This window comes from Dipteris shenzhenensis, chromosome 10 (genome assembly GCF_047967505.1).
Source record: "Dipteris shenzhenensis isolate YYH24624 ecotype China chromosome 10, Dip_SZ_1.0, whole genome shotgun sequence".
Lineage (NCBI taxonomy): Eukaryota > Viridiplantae > Streptophyta > Polypodiopsida > Gleicheniales > Dipteridaceae > Dipteris > Dipteris shenzhenensis.
In genome coordinates this window covers 34,777,873-34,804,693 of record NC_141605.1, presented here as the reverse complement: position 1 = coordinate 34,804,693, position 26,821 = coordinate 34,777,873, and the positions used below count along the sequence as shown (strand labels likewise).

The 26,821-nt window shown below is 43.8% G+C and overlaps 1 protein-coding gene across 1 annotated transcript; it reads right to left on the bottom strand.

The window, feature by feature from the left end:
• Positions 1 to 4,393: 4,393 nt before the first annotated feature.
• On the bottom strand, positions 4,394 to 25,424 carry GRX4 (glutaredoxin 4). Its single transcript, XM_087380372.1, has 6 exons — positions 25,171 to 25,424; positions 24,858 to 24,991; positions 18,618 to 18,717; positions 7,319 to 7,385; positions 5,053 to 5,131; positions 4,394 to 4,950 (listed from the first exon to the last, which is right to left on the bottom strand). The coding sequence occupies exons 1-6, from the start codon at positions 25,418 to 25,420 to the stop codon at positions 4,906 to 4,908; spliced, it is 675 nt and encodes a 224-aa protein (XP_087236498.1). The 5' UTR covers positions 25,421 to 25,424; the 3' UTR covers positions 4,394 to 4,905.
• Between the last annotated feature and the right edge of the window lie 1,397 nt (positions 25,425 to 26,821).

Genomic DNA, 26,821 nt, shown 5'->3' with positions numbered 1-26,821 from the left:
TCCTATATCACAACCATGCAAGCACTCGGGGTTTTTCAAATCACCAGCAAGATGCCATTCAACTCAAAATGTTCAATGGCCATCCACTGTGAACTTTTCCCTCCCACTTGTCTTCAAATAATTGATGGGATTCCTATTCTCTCTAGGACCCACTTCAATTTCTCATGGCACTCTTTTGTAGTCTCAAATGCTGCAAGCCACCATATGTCTTTCTCATATTGAACTAAGAAATCTTGCTCAACTTCCTCATCCCCTTGAACAAAGGCCAAGGCTTTGTTCATAATACAGATTCTCACTATCTCTAGCTTGTGCTCTTTGACCAACTGAGCTTCATCCATTTTGATAACAGAAATGAGCTTGCCATTGCACTATATACAACAAAATAAAAATTTGTTTAGATTTACATGATATAGAAAATTAAACTAAGTGAAATGATGTGATGGATTTCCTCTTACCATCTTCTCTCATGCCATAGAATTTGACCATTGCTTGCTATAGTTTCTCAACATCCAAGTAAATATTGTTGAAAGCATTCATCTCAAATGATTGCAAACCAGATTTGTTTTTACTCTTCCAAGTCATGGTGCCCCTTACACACAATGGTACCTCCAAGCATTTCTCTTGCGCGTTGATTTATTTCTTGCCTTGCAAGCTTGATAGACCAAGGTGTAGGTAGTGGCACCATAGACTTATTATACTTTCCTAGAAGAGCAAACTTGAAAACTTTAAAACTGATGTGTAAGCTTCACGACTTACACCAGCAATGTCACAAGCTCCTACTGAAGCATCTCCTTTGCATCTACAATGCCCTTGAAGTCCTTAATGACCTCTTTAGCAACTCGCACATGTAGGCATTTGTGTCTTGGGTCCTTTAATATCATAATGATATCAATTGACTTCAATAAACCAGCTAGTGCATATGGACAGTCAACACAAGTAAAATTAAGCACAAACAATGTAGCACAAGACAGTGAAATTTCATTGGAACATTGGAGGACCAACCTTGTAGCTTAGATTCTCCTCTTTCTAGCACTGCCAATGGGTGCCAATGTAATTGTCTTTTCCTATCCTTCAATCGCAAAGGTATTTCCTTCTTCTTTTGCACTCGTTCTTCTGCCTTCTCTCGTTCATCCTCTACGGCACATTGAACTTGGATGTATATAGATCTTTCCAAAGCTTTTTTAGTTTCAGCTAGCTTACAGAGTGATTCTTGTAATTCCTATTGCTCCAATTCCAATGCAAGTCTATCCAAGTCCAATGCATTGGCTTGATCATGAACATCCTTGTTCTGCCCTTGAAGCTCCTATATAGAGTTTTGCATTGCAACAATGGTACTATTTCCTAAATGTGCTAATTGTTCTACTTATGCTCTACATTATTCGCTTGCTGGCATAGCCATTGTCCTGAGCATGGTTTAGTAGATTGCAATAGCCAATCAATTTAGCATGTCTATTGTCTCAACAAACCGAACAAGCTTATGCATTGTATGAAAAGGAGGGCTTTTCTAGGTGGAAGGATCTACTTGGATACAAGGTTCCTTCTGCCCAAAGCTCAAGATGCTTCTTTCCTTGCAAAAGAAGACTATGGAGCACATTTCCAAAAATTTTCCTCAATACCAAACTGTGTGCGCTTGCATATTGAGCCTCCAACTCTAAGTGAAACTAGAACTCGTTGGAGACATCCTCGATTTTCCATGAGTGAAGGACTATAGAGGAGTGGAGTAGCAGGTGTGAAGCATGCATGAGGGAGCGGCATGCTAGAGGGAGAAGGAGTAGAAGTAGGCGAGGGGGAGGGATGGAGGGGGGAGGACCAGCACACATGGAGGACGAAAGGGGGAGGACCAGCAGATGTGGGGGAGGGGGGAGGAGAAGCAGGCGTGGAGGAGGGAGGGAGGAGAGGGAGGGGGAGGGCAAAGGGAGGGAGGGAGGAAGGGAAGAGGAGGGAGGGAGGGAGGGAAGAGAGAGGGGGAAGAGGGAATTCAAAGTCCAAAGTTTCAACTTTCAAATTTTGAACATGGTGGCTCGTGCCTAGGTGTAACAGGGGTGTAAGAGGTGTAAGAGGTGGGGTCACTTGTTGGCTTAACACACCTAGGTAGGGGGGGTTTGGCCCCTACCATGGTCCTTTGATTAGGCTTAATCCATTGCTTACAAGGCCCTTTTGAGAGGCATTTATCTTGGCACAACTATGGTAGCATTAGATAATACTCTGCACCTCTATTTCAACCATAAATGGTCTTTTCTCACAATTCCTATACCAAGGGAACCATTTTCCATTCAAACCCTAGTGGGAAAATACATTGAATCAAAAAATAGTTTGAAAGTGTATTTCACTTTATAGGAGTTATATTCTAGCACAACTATAGATGGTCTCTTTGTTTGTATCACTAATTTGGGTATACAAAATGGTTGAGGGTCTCTAGTTGGGAAAATTGTAACCAAGAGCTTCATAATTAATGGGATTGTGCTTATGGTAAGTCCATATAAACATAGGATTCCACTAATTCAACCATAAATGGTCTTTTTCACACTTTTGATATCAAGGTAGCAACTTTCCACTCCAATGGCGAACTGAAGGGAGTGAAAGGATGTAGTGCACAAAGTCTTCATACTTGATAGATGTGAGCTATGGAAGAGCCACATCAACATTGGATTCCACCGGTTCCTCTTATCTAACTGTAAATCATCTTTCTTCTCAATTTTGGTTATCGAGGAAGCCAATTTTCACTAATTTGGATGTACATAGTGGGTAAAGAAACTCAAATTAGGAAACAATTACACAAGGCATTCATAATTTATAGGAGTAACCATGTGGAAAGCCCACATAAGAATTGGATTTCCAAGTGCCCCTCCATTTTACCCAAACATGGTTTTTTCCTCACTTTCTATACCAAGGGACCCGTGTTTCACTAAGTTGGGCCTATGGAATAGGTAAAGGCCCTTGAATCAATAAGTGTGAAAGGCCTTGTTGCCACTCTAATTCAACTATACATTGTCTTTTTTCTCAATTTCTATAGAGTAGTCATTTTTCACTACAATGACCAATCCAAGTAGGTGCCATGTTGGGAATGTAAATTTCACTAGAGGCAATATGTATACAAGAGTAGTAGAAAAGGGCATTCCCTCAATTTAAAATACCCTAATAGGGTTTTCTAAGTAGGGTTATGTATTTAATATCATATTTTTAAAATATAAAAGTGTACATTTATATAGAGATCATGGTGTTTGCTCTGCTCTCCTCTCCTCTCCTCTCCTCTCCTCTCCTCTCTTACCCTTCAACACTTCTATTGACATGATGTTAGAGCTTCCAAGATTAGCTCCATCCCTCTATAGTTTAGCACTATTTGATGTTTTCCAAGACATAGGTTCTTCTTAAGTCCTTCAAGCCATATTGCATCCCCTAGATCTCTTAGTCAAAGATTTTAATATTTGTAGCTCCTAAAATGAAGTTTTATAGATTCTCTTTGGAGTTATGTTTCTTCAATTTACTTCTCAAGAGGTGAATCTGAGCCCATTTCCCTTCCTAATTCTCTGTTGAATTCCCTTTTTGCAATTTACTTGCTAGGAGGATGAACTAGAGTCCTTCCCCCTTCTTTTGTTTCATATTTGAGGAGTTACAGAAGTCCTCCCTCTTCTATCTTGAGGGTGTGCAAGTGGTTCCAACACCCTTGGTCTCCTTTTCCAGCACTAAAGGTTGGCGCACGAAGTGCCAACACCAATCAATGATCAGAGTAATGGTTTGGGGCTTCCAAGGCCCAAGCTCTTAAGAGAGCTTTCAAGACCAAGGCCTTGGCCCAAAGCCTAAGTCCCTAATGCCAAAGCACCAATGCACTAGAGGTGAAGCTTGCTTCTCTTTCTCCACTAGACTAGGAACATGATAAAGGAATTGATGTAAACAAACGATATGCAAGCTCAATATTCACACAAAATTGCTCTAATTTGTTTATCGACTAGAACTAAAAATGACAATAGAAATCAAACTTTCTAAATAACTAGTGCTCAGCAACTCATACAAATGAATACGGCTGCTTCTGAACCTATATGGATATCTGTCATGACTTGTGTGTATCAACCTTCTTTGAAGAATTTTCAATTTACAACACTTTGTGTTCTTTGTTTAGCTATTATTTGAGTTCAAGTCTGTGACAATTCTTCTAAAATGAGAAGTACATGCTCCTTTTTTCATCATTCAAAGTTGCATACAAATGTTAAAATTTCCCATCCTTGGATATAGTAAATGGGAACCCACTCTCATTCTCCAGTTGCAGCACCTTTAGGGCCCAGAAGTTTCTTTATATTTACCCCAAATATGTATATCTGCAAAGCATCTGTCAACGTGCAGCCATCACAATGAATGCGCGCATTTTGTCTACACAATGCACCTTATTATCATTATCTTGCAATTATAGCAAACAGTTACACAGTATCCTTGTGTAAATTACAATACATAAGAATAACTGCAAAGGTCATGCAGCCACACCCCATGCAGAACCAAAGAAATAAGGAATTATATCCTTGTGCAAAATTATCACAAAAAAATATTACCACAATAGTCTTTTCTCCACAAAATTCCATATGTAACCAGGGAGAAGTGTACCTATATTTGCCATGACACTACATTAAATTTCATAGTTTGATTTACAGGTGCACTTCAGTTCTTAGAGCACATTATATCTATCAGGAACATTTCAAATATAAGATCAACAGCTAAACAAGATCTCACAACTTGTAGCTGTGGTACCAAGAACATCAAATAATTGACCTATCAGTTTCTCCACACGCAGTCACAAAAATTTGGTTGCTTTCCGGCAACAATTGATGCAGATACACCATTCGCATCTGGAGATTAAGAACTTCGATCTCTAGTCAATATTAAAACAGAACATTCCTGGCAATGTCCGTTTGAGACTCATTTCCGAGGAACGGTTTTTAAAAGCTCCATGAGCTCACCAGACTGGCCACAAGGGGACAGAAGACGTCAAGGTAAGTATTTTTCACTGGTTATATTTTGTAAAACTTGGCGTGAAAGTTTACAAAGAAACAGCAGTTGACTGACCTCATGCATCTTTTTAATTATATCGCAACCTCCAATGAATTCTCCATTAACATACACCTGAGGGAATGTTGGCCAGTTACTGCCAGCAAATAAATATGAAGTATGATGAGTGTCACAACAGAGGAATAGAGAGGATTCAAAATTCAATCGCCTTTTAGTACAGGGGAAGTAGACAGAAAATACAACCATAGGAAGCCTTGTCACAAAAAACAGAAAAAATAAAAGAACAGAGAGTACATCTTGAATTCTTATATGAAGTGTAATATATTGATCTGTGTCGTAACCATATCATAAACCACAAAACCTTCCTGGGTCAAACCTCTGAAACCATCGTTAGCAAAAATTTACATATAGACCAATAAAGTAAATTTTCCATTTACGATGTCCCTGTCTCCTCTTTCACCATTATAACTTTCCACCAAGGACATTCAGTTTCAGAGCTGCAAAATTAATTTTCAATTCCTCTCTCTCATGCTGGAACTGATATAATTGGATACGCTTAGATTTTTCCGCCTATACATGGAGACCCACTTCCTTGTCCCCTTTGTAAATTTCTTTTGTGCCTTTCTTATATGTTCTCACACTAAATCTTCAGGACACCAACCATTTTTACCCTGCTTAAAAGTGGTCATGCTATATAATTGATATTTTTTTTCATCACTTCCTTACCTTGAGAATTGAAAATCAGTTCTGCTTGTTGTTGCTTGCTGAAGCTGCTCCCAATCAGCAGCTTCCAGTTTATTCTACCAGTCCTTTTACTTGATCGTATGCTCAGTAGATAGAACGGTCTATTTATGTTGCAACTATGCTTAGCAGCCCAAGAGCAGCTTCTGGCAGCTGAAAGAATAATTGCCAACCATGCATGTTACTTTTCTCCAAAAGACCTTACACAAGAAAAAGGCGTTTACTAAGGTTCATCTGACAACGATTAAGTTGTTGGACGGATTTCTTTGATTCACACTAAGATTTGGAGGTTTATAGGATCAGCCAGGTGCGAATCTACTTGCAAAATAAGGCATCCACTTGATACAACATGGGATGAGTTTCAAGATGTATACAAGACAGCTTTGGTTTCAATCAATCGCATGGAGTACCATTGTAACATTCATAGTCTCAAGAAGGGGGAGCAAAGCTTAAATAACTATATCCAAGAAATGGAAGACTCTGCTACTAACTGCATCCAATTATTTTTCATATGCAGTCCACCTTTCGGCTTCCATTTGACTACTATCAGCAGGAGGTTCAAAGAAATTAAACCATGTCACGATGATACTATAAAATTTGCCAAAATCTGTGATGCCACTTTGGCAGTGAAGAGAGATTTCAGCGATGCATAGAGCCAATTTGAGGAAGGGTACTGACAAAGGCCCATCTTCGATCAATTTGGCTCAAAAGCAATCAAAAGCGTCTCAATCCAAGAAGACAGCATCTTCACTCTCTAACCTTTTCTTTGCAGGCTTCAACCTTGTCATACTGTGAAGGATTGTGCCAGGAAAGCTTGCTGGATAAGCCATTTGTATAGAAATTCCCACTCTTTAACAAGTAGTAGGTGTCCAGATCGTCATAGGTACATCTATCTTTTGTCCTTATGACCTTATCCAAATGGATGAATTTGCTGAGAGCAAGAGAGAATGATTGACACAGTGCTATGTTCTCAATGATGATTGGTAGAGAGACTTCGGCACTCTACTATAGTATTTGACAACAAGTAAATGGTTAGCTTAATAAAAAAAGCAAATACAGAAATTTGGGATAAGAATGTCTCCAATTTGGAGCTTTGACTTCAAAGTCACTCACATCCTATAGGTGTTTCACAAGGAAATATGGGGTGTTTGACTTCTTGTTGCCAGCCAGGGCATGAGAGTGAAACCCTAGACCTTCAGCTTGGGGGTGGACCCAGCACACACTGATGGATCTACAACTGAGGTTGTACATCTAGATGAATCCAGTAGTACACACAAATTCATCCTCTAGGAGCAAAATAAATAGTGCAGTTTCAACCTCATGACAATCCACCACTTGCAACACATAAACTCACTTGCAACCTCGTGACAGTCACCAACTTGCAACACATAAACTCTGTCATGCACGGAAGGGACTATGCACCACGACATCTTCATGGATGTCATAAGCGCCCAACAAGTTGTTGTGCGCTATAGTATAAGTATATGCTCTCTCACATACATACACCTCCACAGACCCAGCACAATAATATATATAGATATATATATATGCTTTTCTATGTAGCAAAGCAGCACTCACATACCTGAACGTCTTGAGCGACTGCCGAAGTTCTTGATCTGCCAAAATGTTTCTTGAAGCAAACGGCACAGCTGCAAAAGAATTCAGATTGTGTATCAGACAGAGGACCATTCAAAACCATTCCAGACTATTGTATTGCTTCGTATGAAGCATCTAGAAGAATGATATGTATATTAAGAAACCCCAAACCCCCTTCTCTCCCAAAAAAAAAACCCATCTCTCCAAAAAACAAAGGGTCAAAGTACTCAATGCTCTTAAGTACCTGGATCGGCAACCTAGTTACTTAGCCTCACGGTTTGTTCACATAGCCCTTGCATTGACAGTAATTCCGTTTAAGGGCAGCATTTACACATTAGTTTTTCATGCTCAAACTAAACTTGTTTAAGATCATAGTCACGATGAAACGCACTTCATTGGTAATGAAACCTTTTGAAATGTGCAAGTCTCGAAACATTTCATTACCACAATGAACAGGGGGTACTCTACCTGTACTCCCCTAAATTGTTGGATGGATCACGGAAATTTTATCATTTAATTCTATATTAATATTTCAGTAAACTGTCATTAAAAGTTTGTACCTTTGAACTTTGTAATCTACTGCTTTTTAAAGTTTAAGTCTCACACTGTAATGTTCAGTGAGCACTGAGGACTGAATCATTATACATGTAGGTCGCAACCCCTTGAAAGATTTAAATAACACTTTAGAGTACTTTCAAAATCTTTGGGCATTATCTGCGTTGTATGAAGCTATTCTGTGACTTTTTATCTTGTTATGCATAGTTCCAGCAGGCTAAATGTATGCAGGGCATTAAATTTTCATTTTACAGACCTAAAAATACAAACTGAATTTTTCAAACTCCCCCTATTTTTTTTATGTTTCTCAATATTGAAATGCTGCTTTGAACTACATTTAACATGACTAATCAAAAAACAAAAACCACCAAACATACCTACTCCCTTAACCCTCACAGTTCATACCCTTAGCCCTCGCATTGACAGCAAGTCCATTAAAGATACTTCATCATTGACAGCAAGTTCATTAAAGAAAATTCATCATCTACAGATTATGTTTTCATGCTTAAATTAGAACTTGTTTAAGGTGACTTATGGACAAACAAAACCCACAGGACATACCCACACAACCCCACAAACAACCCTTACGCCAACCTACATCTGCACGCACATGCTGTATGCATCATATGTCCTTGCACATGTACGAATGTGCATTAAAGACAACTAATCCAAAGGGAAGCAACCATTGTGCTATAGTTCATGGAAAGGTAGATCCTCTACTTAAAAAATAAACTGCATACGATAGTCTAGGCATTCCCATGATTATCAAAGATTCCCTTATAAGCTATGATCTACAAGATCCTACTTCGGGGTATTTAGATCATTTCTGGATTGGGATTCTTGCACAATCAATTCCAGCTCTCATACAGTTGATTGTGACTTATTTGAAGAAGATTTGCTTGGAGGTTTGGGCTGATTTCATTCCACCAGTGTGTTGCAGCTCGCCTGCTTCACATCTAGTCATTGTTGGAAAAAAAAAATTCCAAAAAGGAGGGTTTTATATTGAAAAGTCAAAGTGAACCGTTATAGTAATTACATTTGTTCCTTTCAGAAACTGCGACCATCACTGCTTAGAGAATCGAGTATTCTTCCTTTGGGACAGACATGCCAAGACGAAAGGTAACAGATACAATAATAGTGTCAAAAGATCGGTGTGTCTGTTATGTGTTTCTTAGCCCTGCATTGCGCTGGGGTTCACCCTGTCTCTAAGGCGTTTCTTGAGCCAAAGCCTTCAGCAGCTGCTGGCTCTGTAGGTTACTCTCATTCTGAACTCTGTAGGTAGCACTTCTTGGATCGGGTCGGGCCAAAGGTCGCTTGTACTGCACATACGGGATGCTTCCTTCCGGAGTGATGGAAGAGGGGTTTGGTACATTTCGTACACTTGACTGAGGGGCTGCCATTTGTTTTGTGGGGAGAAGGGACGTTTGACGCCTTTGAGAGATTTCCTGCGTCTCTCTCTCCTAAAGCTCGTGTGCATAGGTCGCCATAAGGTCTCGTGCCTTCCGCATGAGCTGGTCCTGTTGGTCAGCGAGTGCCTGCTCCTATGCAAGGCCCGCCTTTACCTCTCTCTCTCTCCTGAAGCTCGTGTGCGTAGGTCGCCATAAGGTCTCGTGCCTTCTGCATGAGCTGATCCTGTTGGTCAGCAAGTGCCTGCTCCTTTTCAAGGCCCGCCTTTACATCCTCCGTCATCCTATCAAGTGCCTCCCAATTTTTTCTTCGTTCCTACGTTCAGCCACCACGTTAGTAACATGAGAGAAGAATCAATGAAATCATTTCGAAAAAGAACAGAACATCACTGATGCGATAACAGCCAAAGCGCTTGCGCTCGCACTACTTGTCAGTGCCCCAGTGCTCTGGATGGAGTGTCTCCCAAGAGCAAGTATGCATAATGCATAGGGACACCCATTATTTGGCTTCTCGCAAGGTTCCAGACTTTGGTCAAGTGCCTACAGTTCATTAACAAATGAGGAATATCCTCTGTCTCCCTTTTGCAACGTGCACACTTCCCATCCCCGTGCCCAATTCTTCGGGCTCTACTTGCTGTCCAGACTCCTTTGTGCACGATGAGCCATAGCAAGCACGATTGTTTTTTCGGGATTTCCTTATCCCACATCTTTTCAAACCTCCTTTCCCACTTTGCCGCCGACTCCCGTCTTATCCATTTTCAATTGAGATGTGCGACTAGTTCCTCTTGGTGCTCCTGGTTGATGAGCACTAGTTTCTCTTGGTGCTCCTGGTTGATGGGCAGAGTTGGTTTTGCCCCGCCCATCTGAATTCTTTGATCGAACTTCCTACCATACATGCTAGAGATTCCACATCCCACAGATTCTGTCACTCCTTGATTAGGGTGGCATCGAACTGGTTTAGTCTGAATTCTGCCACTACCGCCTCTTCACTCTTCCACTTTTTGTTTGGTCTGTCCCACAGGTCCTGCCAGCATCTAATTCCTTTTTTGTTGAGACGAAGAGCCCTTTTGACAGCACGTTCGTCTGTGAGGATGAATCGGACCTGCTGCAATATTCTGTTGCATGCTCTCCACATCTGTCATGTCGCTGTTAGGATCTAGTAGCGGGATGGATTTGGAGGCGGCGGCGGTTACAGTAGCCCTAGCTTAGCCATCGCTACAGCTGCCTGCCCTCCCCCTCTCCACTTTGCTTTGATCCCCACTGCGGGTTTTCCCGCCTCCCCCGCCTGTAGCACGTCTGCATGCAGCAGGCCCCCGCCCTGCTCTAGCTACCTGCAGCTGCTCCGCAGCAGCTGAGGGGCTCTGCCTATTTCCAAATGAGTGATGGCTCCTTGGTGGGATTGGGATTCTTGCACAATCAATTCTAGCTCACTTACAGTTGATTGCGACTTATCTCAAGGAGATTTGCTTGGAGGTTTGGGCTGATTTGATTACACCGTGTGTTGCAGCTCGCCCTGCTTGACATCTAGCTGTTGTTGGAATTAGCTATTCCAATTTCATGAGAATGGTACTCGGCCCCTTCTGATTCCTAAAATGGAAGCCAAAGACGGTAACACAACGATACTCAAGGATAATTCTCTAATCAAAATAGAGAATGAAGTACTTACATGAGATGAACATTTTGTAGGTAATCATTGTTGTGCATGGATAATCAAAGTTTAATGCCACACATTACTCTGACAAAAAATACTTAGAGGAATTATCTTGTAGATCCATTTGGTAGCTCTAATCACTCCCCCCAACCTGAGTCTAATTATTTTCAAGGCCCATCTATTGAGCATTTGGGTAGCTCATACTCTCAAGAAAGGCATTTTGTAATTTGATCCACTATAGAATTAAAGTTCCTTTCTTAAATCCACCATAGCCTGTAATGTTATGTGTTATCCATTCTTTATAGCACGTATGGTTTCTAAGTAATTGTGCATTGACTAAACTAACAATTGTGCATAGTGCTTAGAGAAACTTGGTAAGTGACACGTCCCAGCACTCTTGAAACCTCTGATCTGCAAAACAAACACACACAACGTGAGAAACTGAGCAGGCTGCTCACCACCCAACCATGACATCTACGGGATGTGATCCCGAATCAGGAGATGTCCCCTCCGAGCCACGAGCTGAGCTACTGGCACGAACTCCCAATCAGATCCAAACCAGCCTGGTGTCCCATACCACCAGGTGGCGCTGTGAAGCCTGGGATCTGCCACTGGGCCTTGGGCTACGCTAAGATGCAGGCGCGCGTCCACGACACAATCCAAGAACAGACCTAGCACCTGAGAACGAAACTTGCTCCCATCGGCACACTGAGAACTGAACCCCCTGGGCCCCTTTTATAGACTTGGGCCCCAGCGCCAAAAATAGCGAAGACCTATAAATGGTTCGTACCCTTGCCACTCAACCCGAGAATCAAGCCTGCCTAGCTCTAAGCCTCCCCAGGCTACCTGAGCTAGTCTTGTGTACCCAGTACAAGTCAGATACCAATCCATGCACATGACATACTCCCCCTCCTCTAAGAACTCACTCCTGAGTTCGCTAAAAAACTCAGAAATGTTCTCTAGAGGTTTTGTAATGTCTCTCATGTTGCATCCTCCTCAACACAATCCTTCCACTTGATCTTGTATTCCATGATAGATCGATTACGAATCTGTCTGTCACGAAATTCAAGAATACACTCAGGTTCGTTTGAAATAAAAGTCAAATCTGTAACTTCTATTATCTCGTGAGGAGAAACAAGTTGATCATCCGCACCCAAGACTTCTTTCAATCTACTGACATGAAAGACTGGATGGACTTTAACATCAGGAGGCAATTTTAGTCGATATGCAACTGGTCCAATTCTTTTAATGACCTTGAATGGACCACAGTATCTGGGGGATAATTTCGGAACCAAACCAGTACTTAAGCTCTTGGATTCCTTAGGAATTCGCAAATATACCATCGTTCCTTCAGAGAACTCTCTAGGTGAACGATGTCTATTAGCATAAAATCTGTCCCGATCTTGGGCACTTCTAATAGACTCCTTGGCAAACTGCAACATTTCTTGCATGTCTAGCAAGAAGTTCTTAGCAGCATCATTTTGAATTCCTTTTAATCCAACCATAACTGGTGACTTAGGTTGGAACCCGTACATAAGCATAAAAGGACTGTAACCAGTACTAGAATGCTTTGCACTGTTGTAAGCAAATTCTATCATAGGTAGATAATCTTCCCAGGAAGACTGTCTCTTAGATACATATGCCCGAAGCATGTCTTCAACCAACTGGTTAACCTTCTCTGTATTGCCATCGAATTGTGCGTGATCGGAGGAACTCATACTTAGAGTAGTTTCTAACTTCTCAAAAACAAGCGTCCAAAAGTTACTTGTAAACTTGGAGTCCCTGTCACTGACTATGTTAGATGGCAAACCATACAGCTTAAACAAGTGGTCCACAAACTCGTGAGCCAGCTGAACAGCTAAAATAGTTGTTCTAGTAGGTAAGAATCTAGCCATTTTTGTCAAACGGTCGACTATGACCCAAATGGAGTCATGACCCTTGCGCGTACGAGGCAAACCAGTAATAAAATCCATGGAAATACTTTCCCATTTATTACCTGGAATCTGTAATGGCTGTAATAACCCCGCGCTTCTACGGCGTTCGACCTTAGTAACCTGACAAACCCGGCAACCGACTACATAGTTCTCAATAAATGCACGCATCTTAGGCCAATAAAAGGTATGCTTCACAAGAGACAGAGTCCTATGTATACCTGGATGTCCAGCACTAGGAGCATCATGACACTCCCAGAGAATCTTGGATTTAAGGTCCAAAACATCTGGCACACAAATCTTTTCATTCCGGAACAGCAAGCCATTCCTAATCATCCACTGACCTCCCGCCGCCTGTACCGTAGGTGGCACAATCCCTGAGTCCTGGTCAACCATGGAGCTCCTATCCTGGACTCTCTGCCAATAAGAACTGAAATGACTATCAGTTGCGTATAGCCCTCTCAAGGATTGAAATAGGTCTGAGGATATTTCCGTAAATGACAGAGCATTTACAAACTTAACTCGACTTAAGGCATCCGCCACACTATTCAACGAACCCTTACGATAACGTATTTCAAAATCAAAATCTTGCATTAATTCTACCCATCTAGCTTTCCGTCCCCTCAATTCCGATCCGTCACACACATAGTTAATTGACTGATGATCAGTCAATACAAGGAACTTTAAACCATACAAGTAGTGTCGCCAAACCTTAAGGGCATACACTACAGCATAAAGTTCCTTCTCGAGTGTGGGCCAACGATATTGAGTGTCGTCGAGCTTCTTACTCTCGAAAGCTACAGGTCTGCCCTCCTGGAATAAAGCTGCCCCAATCGCATAATCACTCGCATCGGCCTCTAAAACATAAGGCTGGGTAGGATCGGATAATGCAAGAATGGGTGCTTCCTTGATAGAAAACTTCAAGGTTTCAAAAGCCTTGTTCATTGCATCATTCCAAGAGATTGGCTGGGTAGACCTGCGTCCACGACCTTTCAATATGTTTGTCAGGGGTGCCGTGATATGTGAATAATCACGCACAGATTTCCGTAGAAATACCGTAAATCCTAGGAAAGAACGAAGTTGTTTCACTGTCTGAGGAATAGGTCATTCTAAAACCTTCTGGATACGATCCAGGTCAATGCTAATACCTTCAGAAGAAATCTTGTGTCCTAAGTAAATGATCTCCTTCATAAAGAAGTCACATTTACTCATCTTGGCATAGAGCTTATGCTGTCTTAGAATAACTAAGACAATCCGGAGGTGTTCTATGTGATCCTCAAGCGTTCGACTATATACCAAGATGTCATCTAAGAACACTACAAATTTACCCAGATATTCCCGAAACAAATCGTTCATCATCTGCTGAAATGTGGCAGGAGCATTGGTCAAACCAAAAGGTAATACAAGAAACTCGTAGTGACCATACCTAGTTCGGAATGCGGTTCTATCTATGTGTTTAGCATAGATACGGATTTGGTGATAACCCGTACGCAAATCAATCTTAGTGAAATACTTCGCTCCGACCAAACGGTCTATCAGATCATCGGAACGAGGTAGAGGGTATCGATTCTTAATTGTCACTTTATTTAATCGTTTATAATCTATACACATTCTCCAGGTAGAATCTTTCTTCTTTCTTAAGAGGACAGGTGCACCCCAAGGTGATTTACTTGGGCGTATATAGCCCATATTCAGGTAATCCTGTAGCTGGGTAGCTAACTCATCCTCCTCTACCTGGCTCATCCTATAAGGTGGTACACTAATAGGTTGAGCCCCTGGGACTAAGTCGATGATCTACTGCCCGTTCTGGAGATAAACCTTCCGGCAGTTGAGCAGGGAATACATCCTTAAAACTATCTAACAACATTCTCAATTCACGGTGTTCAAACACACTTAATAAATTACAGAGACAACAAATGAAGAAAACGTAATCAAAACACACTGATAGACATCATAATGAGAAGTGTTTAATATATTTTGAAGCTGCATCGCAGATACAAGAGGTCCCTGAGATGAGGGAATTTTATCACACTAAATACAAAATTGGGTGTCCTTATCTACAAAAGAAAGGGTATGCTCCGTCCATCCAATCTGAATATTGTGGGTTTTAAACCACTCTATTCCGATTAACAAGTCTACATGCTCCAGGTGCATAACATAACACGTAAGAGCCCCTGTGTAAGCTTGAATCCGGATAGGAAGCGCTTCAACCTTGCGATCCCAAAACTGCTTCCCAGCTGGAAGCTGCACCTCATAGGTGTGATCGCTAGGTACTGTGGACAGCCCCATCTTCTGCACAAATTTGTAATTAACAAAGTTGTGAGAGCTGCCCGGATCAAAGAGAATGTGAACCTGTTGGTTCATAACTTCTCCATAAACTCGGAAAAGATCATGGGAACCAAATAACGAAGTATTAAAAGTGCAATTACAAGAAAGTGGGCAAGTAATGACATTTACAGAAATACCTGTCATCGAAACTTGGTTCGCTCCCTTGGCTTTGGTACCTGGACCCGCCTAGAGCTTCGGTCCAAGCACTAACTTTTGATTCTTTCGCTTTGGACATTCATTCTTGGTGTGGCCCCGCTCCTCGCAATAGAAGCAACGTCCTTCTTTCTTAAGCTTCAATGTGCGAAGGAAATGGGCTCGACCATTCTTTGCCTGAAACAAGTTTTTCTTGGAGGCATTATCCGTAGACTTCGTCTCCCCGGTACCAGTTGTAGGCTGAAAGAACTTTCGTTTGTTCTTTCCACTCGTGTCGGAAACTGTAGTTGCTTTTGCACCGGCCATGGTATCATCATAAATACGTCCGTAGTTCATGGCCTCTTGCAACGTTGTGCATTTGTTGTTCTTTATTTGCAACTTGTACGAATCTGGCAAACCATCCACAAAGAAACCTAACAAGGTCACTGGATCCATCTTTGTGGCCCTGGTCTGCAGATCCCGAAACCTTTGAAGATAAACTTCAAATGACAAGTTCAGCTTTGACATATCGAGGGCTTTCAGCTTGCCAACGATATCATAATCGTCCTCCTTCAAAAACTCTTTCCTGAAGACCCCTTCGAAATCTATCCATGTATCCAGCTTAGGTTGGAGTTCCTTCCACCATAGCAACGCTTTACCTGACATGAAACCGGCTGCAAGCTAGATTTTCTTCTCATCTGGGTACGGGTGGAATTGGAAGTGTACCTGCCACTTGTGTAACCAAGTGTCAACCACCTCCTTAGTTCGAGACTTTTGATCTCCCGGAAAAGGATCTGGAGTTATGTTCGGACCTAGCACTGAAGCCATGGCATCCACATGCGTGAGTGCCTGCACAGTGCTAGCCAGAAGGGTGAGAGTCGCCTGAATCCCTTGGAGTTGCTGTGTCAACCCCGTTTGATTCGCATTAACTTGTTCGAATTTTCCATCCAGAGCAGTGGTGAATTCACTAAAGGCCTTCTTCGTAATCAGATCGTCATAAAGACCCTGGTCTTCCTCTCCCACAGTAGTGTAATCCAAATCTTGATCTCCCATGGTGAACTCAGGATTTGCAGAATCAGACATATCTTAAATCTGATTTGAAACGAATATAACTGAGAGAGATAACTAAGGGAATCGAAGCTGAAAGTAGAGTGGAGCAGAGAAAAACCGTCCCAAGAGATGCTGACGGAAGAGGATGCTGGAAACTGGCGAACCGCGGGCACAATAAACCCGAAGTCTTCCTCTTGCTGAATTCGCTGCAGGCTGCAATGCACGAAATTCTGCAGCAATCCGTACAGTACGGAATCCTCCTGCTGACCGTACAAGTGACGCAATCAGTACGGATAGCTGACGTGGTTGTACGGTTGCTGACGCGATCCGTACGATTGCTGACGTGATCTGTACGAACGCTGACGTAGTCCGTACAGTTGCTGACATGGGCGTACGGTAGCTGACGCAAGCTGTACGGATGCTGACACAGTCCGTACAGTTGATGACGCAGGTGTGCGGACGCTGGCGCGGGTGTACGATAGATGACGCTGGCTGTACGACAGCTTGTCGCAGGCTGTCCCGAATCCCGATGGCGCAGTCTAGACGTTAGGCAAAGAGGGTTTCTCATGCAAGGCTGTGGCTGAGCTTAGGACCTTGCCAAGCTATATAGGGAACAGGGCAGCTAGCCCTGCTTCCCAGATAAGCTCACCCTCCCAACTTTGGAGGGTGTTGCTTTTTCGAAAAAAGCAGCACCTCCCTCAGGGTGGCCGCACCCTGCTCCAGCCCTTGCGCATCACCCTGCCCTGGCCAAAACTCTTTCCAGCCCTAGCGCACCACACAACCACTTGCCTCTGCGTTCCCTACCCCCACGCAGTCCCGATCCGCCTCGATCTGCACACCTGCCTCTCAGCTCCTCTATCGCCTGTCCTATCTGCACCTTCGCTCTCTCCCAGCTATGCTCATCCTTCTCTCTCCTAAACCCTTCAATAAATTCGAAACACTCTCCTTCTTCCTCCTACCTTTTCCCTACATCCTGACCACCCCTCATAACCCATGAACCTAGCAGAATTTGCAGCAGCAAATTTTGAATTTTAGGGCATACCTGGAGGAAGAAATCGTCCAAAGTACTTGCATCAGAAATTCCTACCTCAGGAGCTGGCTCTGATACCAACTGATGCGTCGCAGCACTCTTGAAACCTCTGATCTGCAAAACAAACACACACAACGTGAGAAACTGAGCAGGCTGCTCACCACCCAACCATGACATCTACGGGATGTGATCCCGAATCAGGAGATGTCCCCTCCGAGCCACGAGCTCAGCTACTGGCACGAACTCCCAACCAGATCCAAACCAGCCTGGTGTCCCATACCACCAGGTGGCGCTGTGAAGCCTGGGATCTGCCACTGGGCCTTGGGCTAAGATGCACGCGCGCGTCCGCGACACAATCCAGGAACAGACCTAGCACCTGGGAACGAAACTTGCTCCCATTGGCACACTGAGAACTGAACCCCCTGGGCCCCTTTTATAGACTTGGGCCCCAGCGCCAAAAATAGCGAAGACCTGTAAATGGTTCGTACCCTTGCCACTCAACCCGAGAATCAAGCCTGCCTAGCTCTAAGCCTCCCCAGGCTACCTGAGCTAGTCTTGTGTACCCAGTACACGTCAGATACCAATCCATGCACATGACAGTAAGCCTCCCACCCTCCCTTCCAGCCTGTGGTAGTGCATTTCACTTCATAGAGGAAAAGGTCGCATCACAAGAAGTGGATCTCATCTTTTGAGGTAGAAATCAACAAGAAGCCACTGGTTGGCAACGAGTTTGAGGGGTGTGGGGCTATATATGCTGGGGCTGCAAGCTATAAAAGTGAGTATTTAATGGAGAGTGTTAAAACTAATGCTCGTTTTTGTCTAGTACCCTGGTTGGGTCGGGTCAGCCGACCCAGCTGGCCGACTAGGCTGGCTGGGGGCTATTTATATGCCCCCCCTTCTCCACTCTTAGTGTCTTACACTGGGCCTCTCTTGGAGCAGTCTATCACAGGTGTTCTCCTCAAGTTGAGGCTGTTCCCTGGATGTTATACAGTTGCTATTGCCTCACTATTGTGTCTCTTTCTCTCTCTCCTTTTGCATGCTATCGAACACACTCCACTCTCACAACATGATCTATCTAAAGTGCAAGTAAATAACTGCTAGTTACTCCAATAAAAGGGGCATCTCCCTTTTTAAAAAACAGCAGCCCAAAGAAGCCCATTGCTCAAAGCTGTAATTTTTAAAGAAAACAACTGAAAAGTCACCATGTGCTTGTAGTATTCGAGTGGTCATCGCACTGAATCCACACTGTGGCATTTCAGGATCTCCTTTCATGTACAACAACACTGGATTCTCCTTTATGTCCTGCAAAACCATAGGAAATACCAGAATTTCACCTTCCTAGTTAATGAAGTCAAATGGTACAAATCGCATGACTAAAAACAAAATACTCTATAAAAACCTTGATAGCAAATGATTCCAACAGAATTTCCTAAACAAATAAGTTCATGAAAGTTAACTCTAATCTGTTCTGATTTAGTTACCAATAACAAAAATTCAGCAAGAGGTACATTTAAAGTGTGCACTTACTAGTCAGATGCCATGTAAAAAAGGGGGTAGGGACAGATTTGGAAAAGGGCGATAGACTAGCAGAAGGAGAGAGAGATAGGGGAAGAAGGGAGGAGAAGGGGTAGGAGAGAGAGAATGAGGTAGGATAGAGAGGGAGAGATTGAGAGGGAGTAGGGAAGAGAAAGAGAAAGTGGGGATAGATGGAGACTTATATAGTCCCTCCACATTTTCCACCTAAAGGGCCTCTAACTTGGCCTCTTTTTCCCCTTCATTACAGCCATCCCTTCCCATAGAATTTTGCCCTCAAAATTACATATGCGGGCTGTTAAATAGGTGCAGCAAACAGCAAATGATAATTAGACCGGTAGGAGATATGGGTTATCCTGGACAATGTTCTCTGGCTGCCATGAGTTCTCATCCTCAGGGAGTCCCTGCCACTTGATAAGATACTCGGTGTAGACTTTGTTTCGAAGTACGTGATCCCTGAAACCCATGATGCGCTCCGGAACATAGAGTATGTGGCCCTCCTCATCCATAGGTGGTAGCTCAGGAAGGACTTGGACTTGCTGTCCGACATGTGGCTTCAGCAAGGATACATGGAAAACATTATGAATCCTAGAGGTCCTGGGTAGCTCCAACTCATATGCCACCTTGCCAACTTTGCAGATGATCCTGTAGGGATAGTAGCACCACTAGGATCAAAAGGAAAGTCAGTGCCCTTCGTGGCTCCAGTGTCAGGAGCCTCATCTGCATCATGTGTATTTGCCATCTCACATCCTGAGACGTATCTAAAGAACCTGGGGCATCAAACAATTCCTCGTCATCTAAGAGGTCAATGATCATGCTGAGCTTGGCAGTACCACTGTTGTGCATCTTGCGCACATTCTCGTGCTCAAGAGTCCATTTCTCGCCACATTTAAAACATAAATTGGCCTTCTTTCTGCTGTCCATTATTGCCTGTGTATATACCTAAATGAATCCAGGAACATTCCCAAACTCATCCTCTAAAAACACAACATAGTGCAGTTTCAATCTCACGAGTCACTCATAAGATTGAAAACCATAAACTCCATCACGCATAGCAAGGACTAGCTACTATGACTATAGTTAGGGGAAATGGAAACGGGGAAACGGAAACGTTTCGGGATTTCTGGGAGGGCTGAAACGGGGAAACGCCACGTCAGCAAGGGAGGGGAGTAGATGATGATGGAGGGCTGAAGCAGGCTGCAGGAGAGAAAGGAGAAGAAAGGAGTGAATGGGGCTGAAGGAGGGCTGGAAAACCTTGAGGATGGAGAGAGTATGAGGCTGAAGGAGTGGAAGGAGGCCAAAATCGAAAGCAAAAGACAAAAAGCGGGGCTGGCGGCGGATTTCGCGTGATTTTGGAGACCTAGCAGCCTGTGTTGTCTGAAACAGCACGTTTCAGGGCTCTGAAACGCGTTTCAAACTGGCTGAAACGTTTCAGCCAGCCGTTTCAGGGTCCTGAAACGTTTCAGACCTTGAAACGCGTTTCAGGAAACGGGGCTTCTCTGAAACGGCGTTTCAGCGTAACTGTGACTATGACATCCCCACTAACGTCATCAGCGCCCAACAGTGGGTGTAGACCATAGTATAAAAGTATGCTCTCACACATACAAATCCACACACCCACACATACTTGAGCATCCATTTATACAAAGTTTTCGTATTGAGTTTTTGTTGGCACTCCAGAGGTGAAGGGCAAACTCAGCCATGACGAAGGCTAGCACTAAAGGAGATTATTGCCCGTGTATGCTGTTTTATCTCAGCCTGCTCATTTCCAGCAATAGGCTTGGCATCAGGATACCTGTAAGGCCTGGCATACGGCATCTTACTACCCGAGACAGTAGGAAAGTGAGGAAATGGTGCTGCTGCAGATTTCTTGTGAGTCCACTCAGCAAACTTAGGCTTCGATTCAATGTCATACCGCATAGCATGCGAGCTGCCCATGGCATTTCTGTGCTTGCCAACATATTTAGGCTCGAATACTTCTGCAAGCTGAGCTGCCCTCTCAATTGTTTGAGGGTTGTGTGCCTTCACATCTGCAGCGAGAGAAGAATTTAACCCATGGATGAAACACAACAGCTTTCCCTTTTCAGATACGTCCTGCACAAACAGGGAAAGCCTCCAAAAGTGCTGCAAGTACTCTTGGACCGTACCGGTCTATGACAAGGCATAAAATTCAGCCAAGTATTGGTCTAATACAAGTGGAGATACAAGTGTAGTGACCATCAATTCTTTGAAACCCCTCCAAGTGGTTGGTCTCTGAGGCGAATCCCTCATGTATCGCCACCATGTGTGGGCATAGTCTTGCATATGCATACCTGCAAAAATGATGTGCTCCTCCTCAGACTTGGGGTAGAAGCGAAAATAGTCTTCCAGCTTCGTGAGCCACTCCTCCAACTCATTGGGAGTGTGAGTGTCCCCTTTAAACTTATGCACTGTGAATTTGTCCTTGATATCCTTGGCTGCATAATCCTTGTGTGTGTAACCTCCAAAACTGGGGGCATCATCACGCTTGAGGTTCACATAATCGGAGAAGGGCATCTCAAGTTTGATGGCCTCAGGTAGGGCCCTGTATGAACACAAAGAATCTGCCAACATGTCATCAAAAGTGGCTTGCTGCCCACCACCAACCCCTTGCTGCATAGAAGCCGCTACCGTCTGATGCACTGGCTGCGTTTGGCTATATGTGCTCGCTGGTAGAGCGATAGGTGCATGAACCACGGGCTGGGTCTCTCTGCCAAATGCATCTCTCCAAAATGAAGGCATACCAAAGGGCTGAGAAGAGGACTGACCTCTCTCCCAGGGGTGTGGGCTGCCATATAAACCCAAGCCAACTCCAGGCATACTCGCTGGTGGGGTGAAAGGAGCACTAGCCGGATGCACACCAACGGGTCGGCCCAAAAGAGACGGCTCAGCCTGCATAGATGCAAAAAGTTGAGAGCCAAAAGATGGCCTGACATCCTACAAGAAGGTGCTCTGTGGCACAGAAAATGCATCATCTATGTCCAGATAATCCCCAAGCTGGGGTACATGCAATGGTCCAGAAGACTAATGCTCATAGGCACGACGGGCATCTGCCATAAAACCCCTGCATGGAGCAGACAAAACATCTTGACTGTCTCAATGGTCCCCGTGCTGGGGTGCGGGCTGCTTACCCTTATCCTACATAACAATGGTAGATGTGACTTGCTGACCAATCTGCTGTCCCATCTAGACAAGAGCCGTATCTTGCATAGCCATGGCTATGGTGAGCTGCTGGCTGAACTCCTGTCCTATCTAGCGGGAAGCACCCTGAAGCATAGAGGAAAGGGCATCCAGAAACTGCGTCTGCGCTGCCTACACTTCCCGAGATGCAGGAGAGAGAGGCTGAGTGGAAGGAACCTCTGCACCACCAGTGGATGCAACCACTGTGGCAGGCACTTGCTCATACTGAGTAGCCTCATCAGTGTCATGTGATATATCACGAGGGACACGCTTCGTTGCCATGGTGACTGGCCCTGGAGAGAGGAGCTCGAATGTAGGCAAGGAGAAATGGATAACAAAACCCTGCTGTAATGAGCCCCTGAGATAGTGTGTGGAAAACACGAAAATGTCGATGGAGAGGCTCAGAAGAAAGGTCATCGAAGAAGCTTCGAAACGGAGCCAAAATGGCTCCACACGGGCTCTGAAAGGCCCCTAAAAAGAGGCTGAAAGTGAACTCTTTACCCTCTTTTCTTTTCTTTTCTTTTCTTTTTTTTTTGTGTGTGTGGGGGGGGGTCCCTAAGTCACCTAAGACAGTTAGGACTCCTAACCTAACATTGGTAAGACAATTAGGACACTGACTCAGCCCAAACTAGCCCTCCTTTTAACCCTAGTTAGCACTAACCCAACCTAGACCAAACTAACTAAACATAACTGACTAAACCTAACCTAGCCTAGCTAGACCTAACTGACCTAACCCGACCAACCTAACCCTAGCTAACTTAACCTAGGAAAATATACAGACTAAGGTTTCTTTGCAGGCGGAAAGGCCAGATACCGCGTGGCGAAGGCAGCATGAGGATGGCGGAGCTTGGGCGAAGCAATGGGACTGGCGGGGCAACCTCATGGTTGGAAGGATCTTACTAGTCATCGGAATGGTGGGAGACCAAAGAAGGCGACGAAGATGGCGGAGCACGGCATGCAAGGCGTGGCAATGGGTATTTGCAAGACGATGGCGAGGCGTCAGCAGGTGGCATGTTTGGGTATGCAAAGGTTCAGGAGACGAATTGCAGACTACAATAAAGATATGGCATTGCATCAATGGATGCCCTAACAAGGGCAACTCTAGATGTCTTCACCTGTTTGTTGCTCTCATCTTTTCTTCTATAGTATACCAATGGTTAGTGCACGGATGTGCCTAGCTATAACCCATTGCTACTGCTTTGCTTTGATATGGGGTTGATGGCGATCGTCATCACTGACTGTAATCTGCTGCTGTTGGGCTGAAACCTTGTTTCAGCGTCTATGGGCTGAAGTGTCATCTTGTTCTGTTGCGTTGCAGTTTGAGTTGCTATTGCTTGTCGTCCGTTATAAATCTTCGTTAAGTAGTCTTGCACTGCTGTTTGTCTTGCACCACATAGACTCTAGCTGATGGGAACCACGAACACGAGCGAGTGGTTTGCGTTCCAGAAGTTAATGGTTTGCGTTCAAGCGTCGAAGACCTGCGCAAGTGAATGCCTCTAGATAGAAATGAGGACAAAAGAGTAATTGGAAGCAAAGGTGTCAGAATCTTCGCTCTGATACCAATGTAGAAAAGGGTAGGGACAGATTTGGAAAAGGGGGATAGACTAGCAGAAGGAGAGAGAGATAGGGGAAGAAGGGAGGAGAAGGGGTAGGAGAGAGAGAATGAGGTAGGAAAGAGAGGGAGAGATTGAGAGGGAGTAGGGAAGAGAAAGAGAAAGTGAGTGAGCGTAGGTAGGAAGGAGGAAGGGAGAGTAGATAAAATTAGATGTCACATCAAAAAGCACATAGTAGGGGGTGGATGGAGACTCATATAGTCCCTCCACATTTTCCACCTAAAGGGCCTCTAACTTGGCCTCTTTTTCCCCTTCATTACATGCCACATCCCCAAAAGAGTTCCATAAAAATCATGCTTATTTGGAGACAAACCTACAGCCTCAATTCTCACGTCTTGAAATTCAATCACAACCTCTGACAAGAAAAAGTGGGATGGAGTATGTAAAAGAAAGTGAGTGAAGTATCCCAAGTATTGATGAGAAGTGTATCGTTGGTGTTAAAGAGTTAAAAAAGACAATAGAAATTGGAAAAAAAAAAAGGGAAGAGGTAAAAAAGTACAATACGCAATCTGAAACTGTAACAAATGCAAAACAACGAATTGTGAGATGATAACGAGATTGAAGTAGCTCACAACAAACACAACTAACTGTAAGTACATGCAATAAAGACAACACTAGAAAAAAGTTTTAAAAAACAGGATGCTATGTAAAGAACATGATGAACAGCAGGTCAAGAAGCAGTGACAAATGAGACACAAAGATCAATCATGAACAACAACAAGAAGGAGACAAGCCTCAGCAGGTCAGCATCTAAAATGAAGGGGCGAGCGGGTGGCCTGGACAGTTCATGGCCCATGGGGAGTGCATAAGTGCTTCTCTTGCAAACAAGTGCATTGTCCAACATGATGTGGATGTCATTAAGAAGGGACCTGGACAGCCCATGGCCCATAGCAGTACATATTTCTTCTCTCACAAACTAGATATGAAGCTTGCTACTAATGAATATAATTTTTACTCTCATGACGTATAGGCTGGGGAAGTCTTGCTACGAAAATTTCCCGATTACGTTTGAACACACACTCTCATACTCAGCAATCCGAAAACCAGGTCCTTTACCGCAACAACTGAAATATAATAGCTTGAAGACAGGAAATTAACCTTTTCTATTTGCTCCTTCACAGAAAGAATTTCATCCGGCGCTTTGTGGACTGGTTTGAAATCATCATGAGTGTCAACTTCTACCTCAGTCGTAGATAGCCTTTCTTGTCGGAGGCTTGACCATGCCCCCACCCCTGAAGATAAAATTGTCAAAGAATATATGAATTACTGTATGCTGGGAGAAATTACGACCCTACGACATCTTCTTTCTAATTTTTAAAAGTAGAAGATTGCATGTGAAGCCGCGAAAAATCCAGCCAAAGCAAGAGCATTGGCATTACGTCGGATTTCAGAAAAATGTCAGAATACCAACCAGAATCACGCAGAGGGGACCGTCTGAGAGCAGCTACTAGAGCTCTTGAAACGGACTGCATTCTGTTGTAAAAGGCTTTTCGAAACAAGTCGGAGTTTGTTAGCCTCAAAATTGCAGGAGAAAGGAGAGGCAAATGCAGTAAAATCGGAGGAACTGGCACTTCCCCAGGTAAGAGATGACGATTGATGAGGAAAAGTAGGGCGTGCACTCTAGAAATGATTTCCAAGGGAGGACCATGATGATGATTCATGATGATGATGATGATGATGTAGTGGATCCACCAGAGACAACCACCGAGTTGCAACCGAACCGGTCTTTGAATAGCGTAGCTCATGCTTTAAGTCGAATCAAGTTTGTAAATGCTCTGACATTTGCATCGTAGAGCGAGGTGTGACATCACCAATGATGTGGCCAACACTTGGAGGGACACTTCAACAGCAATAGTTGCATATTGTCCGAGAAGAATCGGCAACAACAGGATGGAGACATAGGCTAGAGATTGGAGCGGCACCCCCCATATTGTATACTAAAAGCTTATGTTGGTTGTTGGGGCGGTGGAGGAAGTTTGGGGGGGCAAGGGGAGGGCACAGGGGGGCAAGGGAGAGGGAGGGGGGAGGGGGAAGGATGGGGCGAGAGGAGGGCCAGCGAATACTGAGGAGTTACAAACCTTTTCGTAAGGGTTATGCATGTATCCAATATGTTGGGGATAATTGGGAAGGATTTAACTTGCCAATCTACGCGTAGTTGGCAAATAACGGGGGTTTCACACCCGTCCGCCGACGAAGGAAACCCCTAAAAATCTTGTCCATCTCGTCAAAACCAAAAGAGAGCAGCTCGTCCGCCCTTGTATTCACAAGGAGGTGGACAAATTTATTAAAGTAATAAATGCGCTACATATATTTTATCCAGAAATGGGTAGCGCAGTTGGTAAGACCATGCTAAAAGATGTTGTGGGTCCTGAGTTCAATTCTCGCGAACTGTGGTGATTGGTGAGTGATGGCTGGACATTCACTTGGGCACTGTGACCAAGCCGCCCACAATATTTTGCTCACCCATCCATGAGTCACCATCTACATCATATTTTTTCATTGGGCGGGCGGACGCATGTGAAAGCATTAAGGCGTGGGCGCATGTTTTTCATTGGAGGGGGCATTGTTCGCCAATTCGCGAGCGGACGTGTGTGAAACCCCCCTAATTTCAACAGCCTTCATTTTTTGGCTCTTTCGGACAACCATAGTACTAAAGTCTTATAGTTCTATTAATTGGCAAATGCTTGTATTTGATAAGGAAAAACATAAAAATCAACAATGACAAGGTCAAGTCTTGAGCAAGAGGGGGAAATATGCTAGATCAAATTGGTGGCACAAGTGTGTTTTGGGCTTTAAAATTTTGATGCTTTATCCACTTGTAGAAAAGCTAGATGGGGGAGTGAATGCTCAAGCCAATTTCGCAAGTTTTTTCTCATGAACTTGGTTTTGGCACAATCTTTTACACTGACAAGCTAGAAATCGACGATTTTATATCAATTTGTATACATGGCAAAATTACATGATGATATAATATTTTTGGACCAAAATGGTTTGCAAACTAAACGGATTGAAAGATATAAGGAGGCAATAAAACAATGAGAGGATGATAGGAGGGCTTTTAG

What these genes read in the sequence shown, in the direction of transcription:
- GRX4 (XM_087380372.1), bottom strand. Translation starts at nt 25,420, where the DNA reads ATGAATCATCATCATGGTCCTCCCTTGGAAATCATTTCTAGAGTGCAC. An exon ending in TGAAGGAGCAAATAGAAAAG is followed by an intron (nt 18,718 to 24,857) that starts GTTAATTTCCTG and finishes ATGGTTTTGCAG; the next exon opens with GACATAAAGGAGAATCCAGT. An exon ending in CAGTCGCTCAAGACGTTCAG is followed by an intron (nt 5,132 to 7,318) that starts GTATGTGAGTGC and finishes ATTTGCTGGCAG; the next exon opens with TAACTGGCCAACATTCCCTC.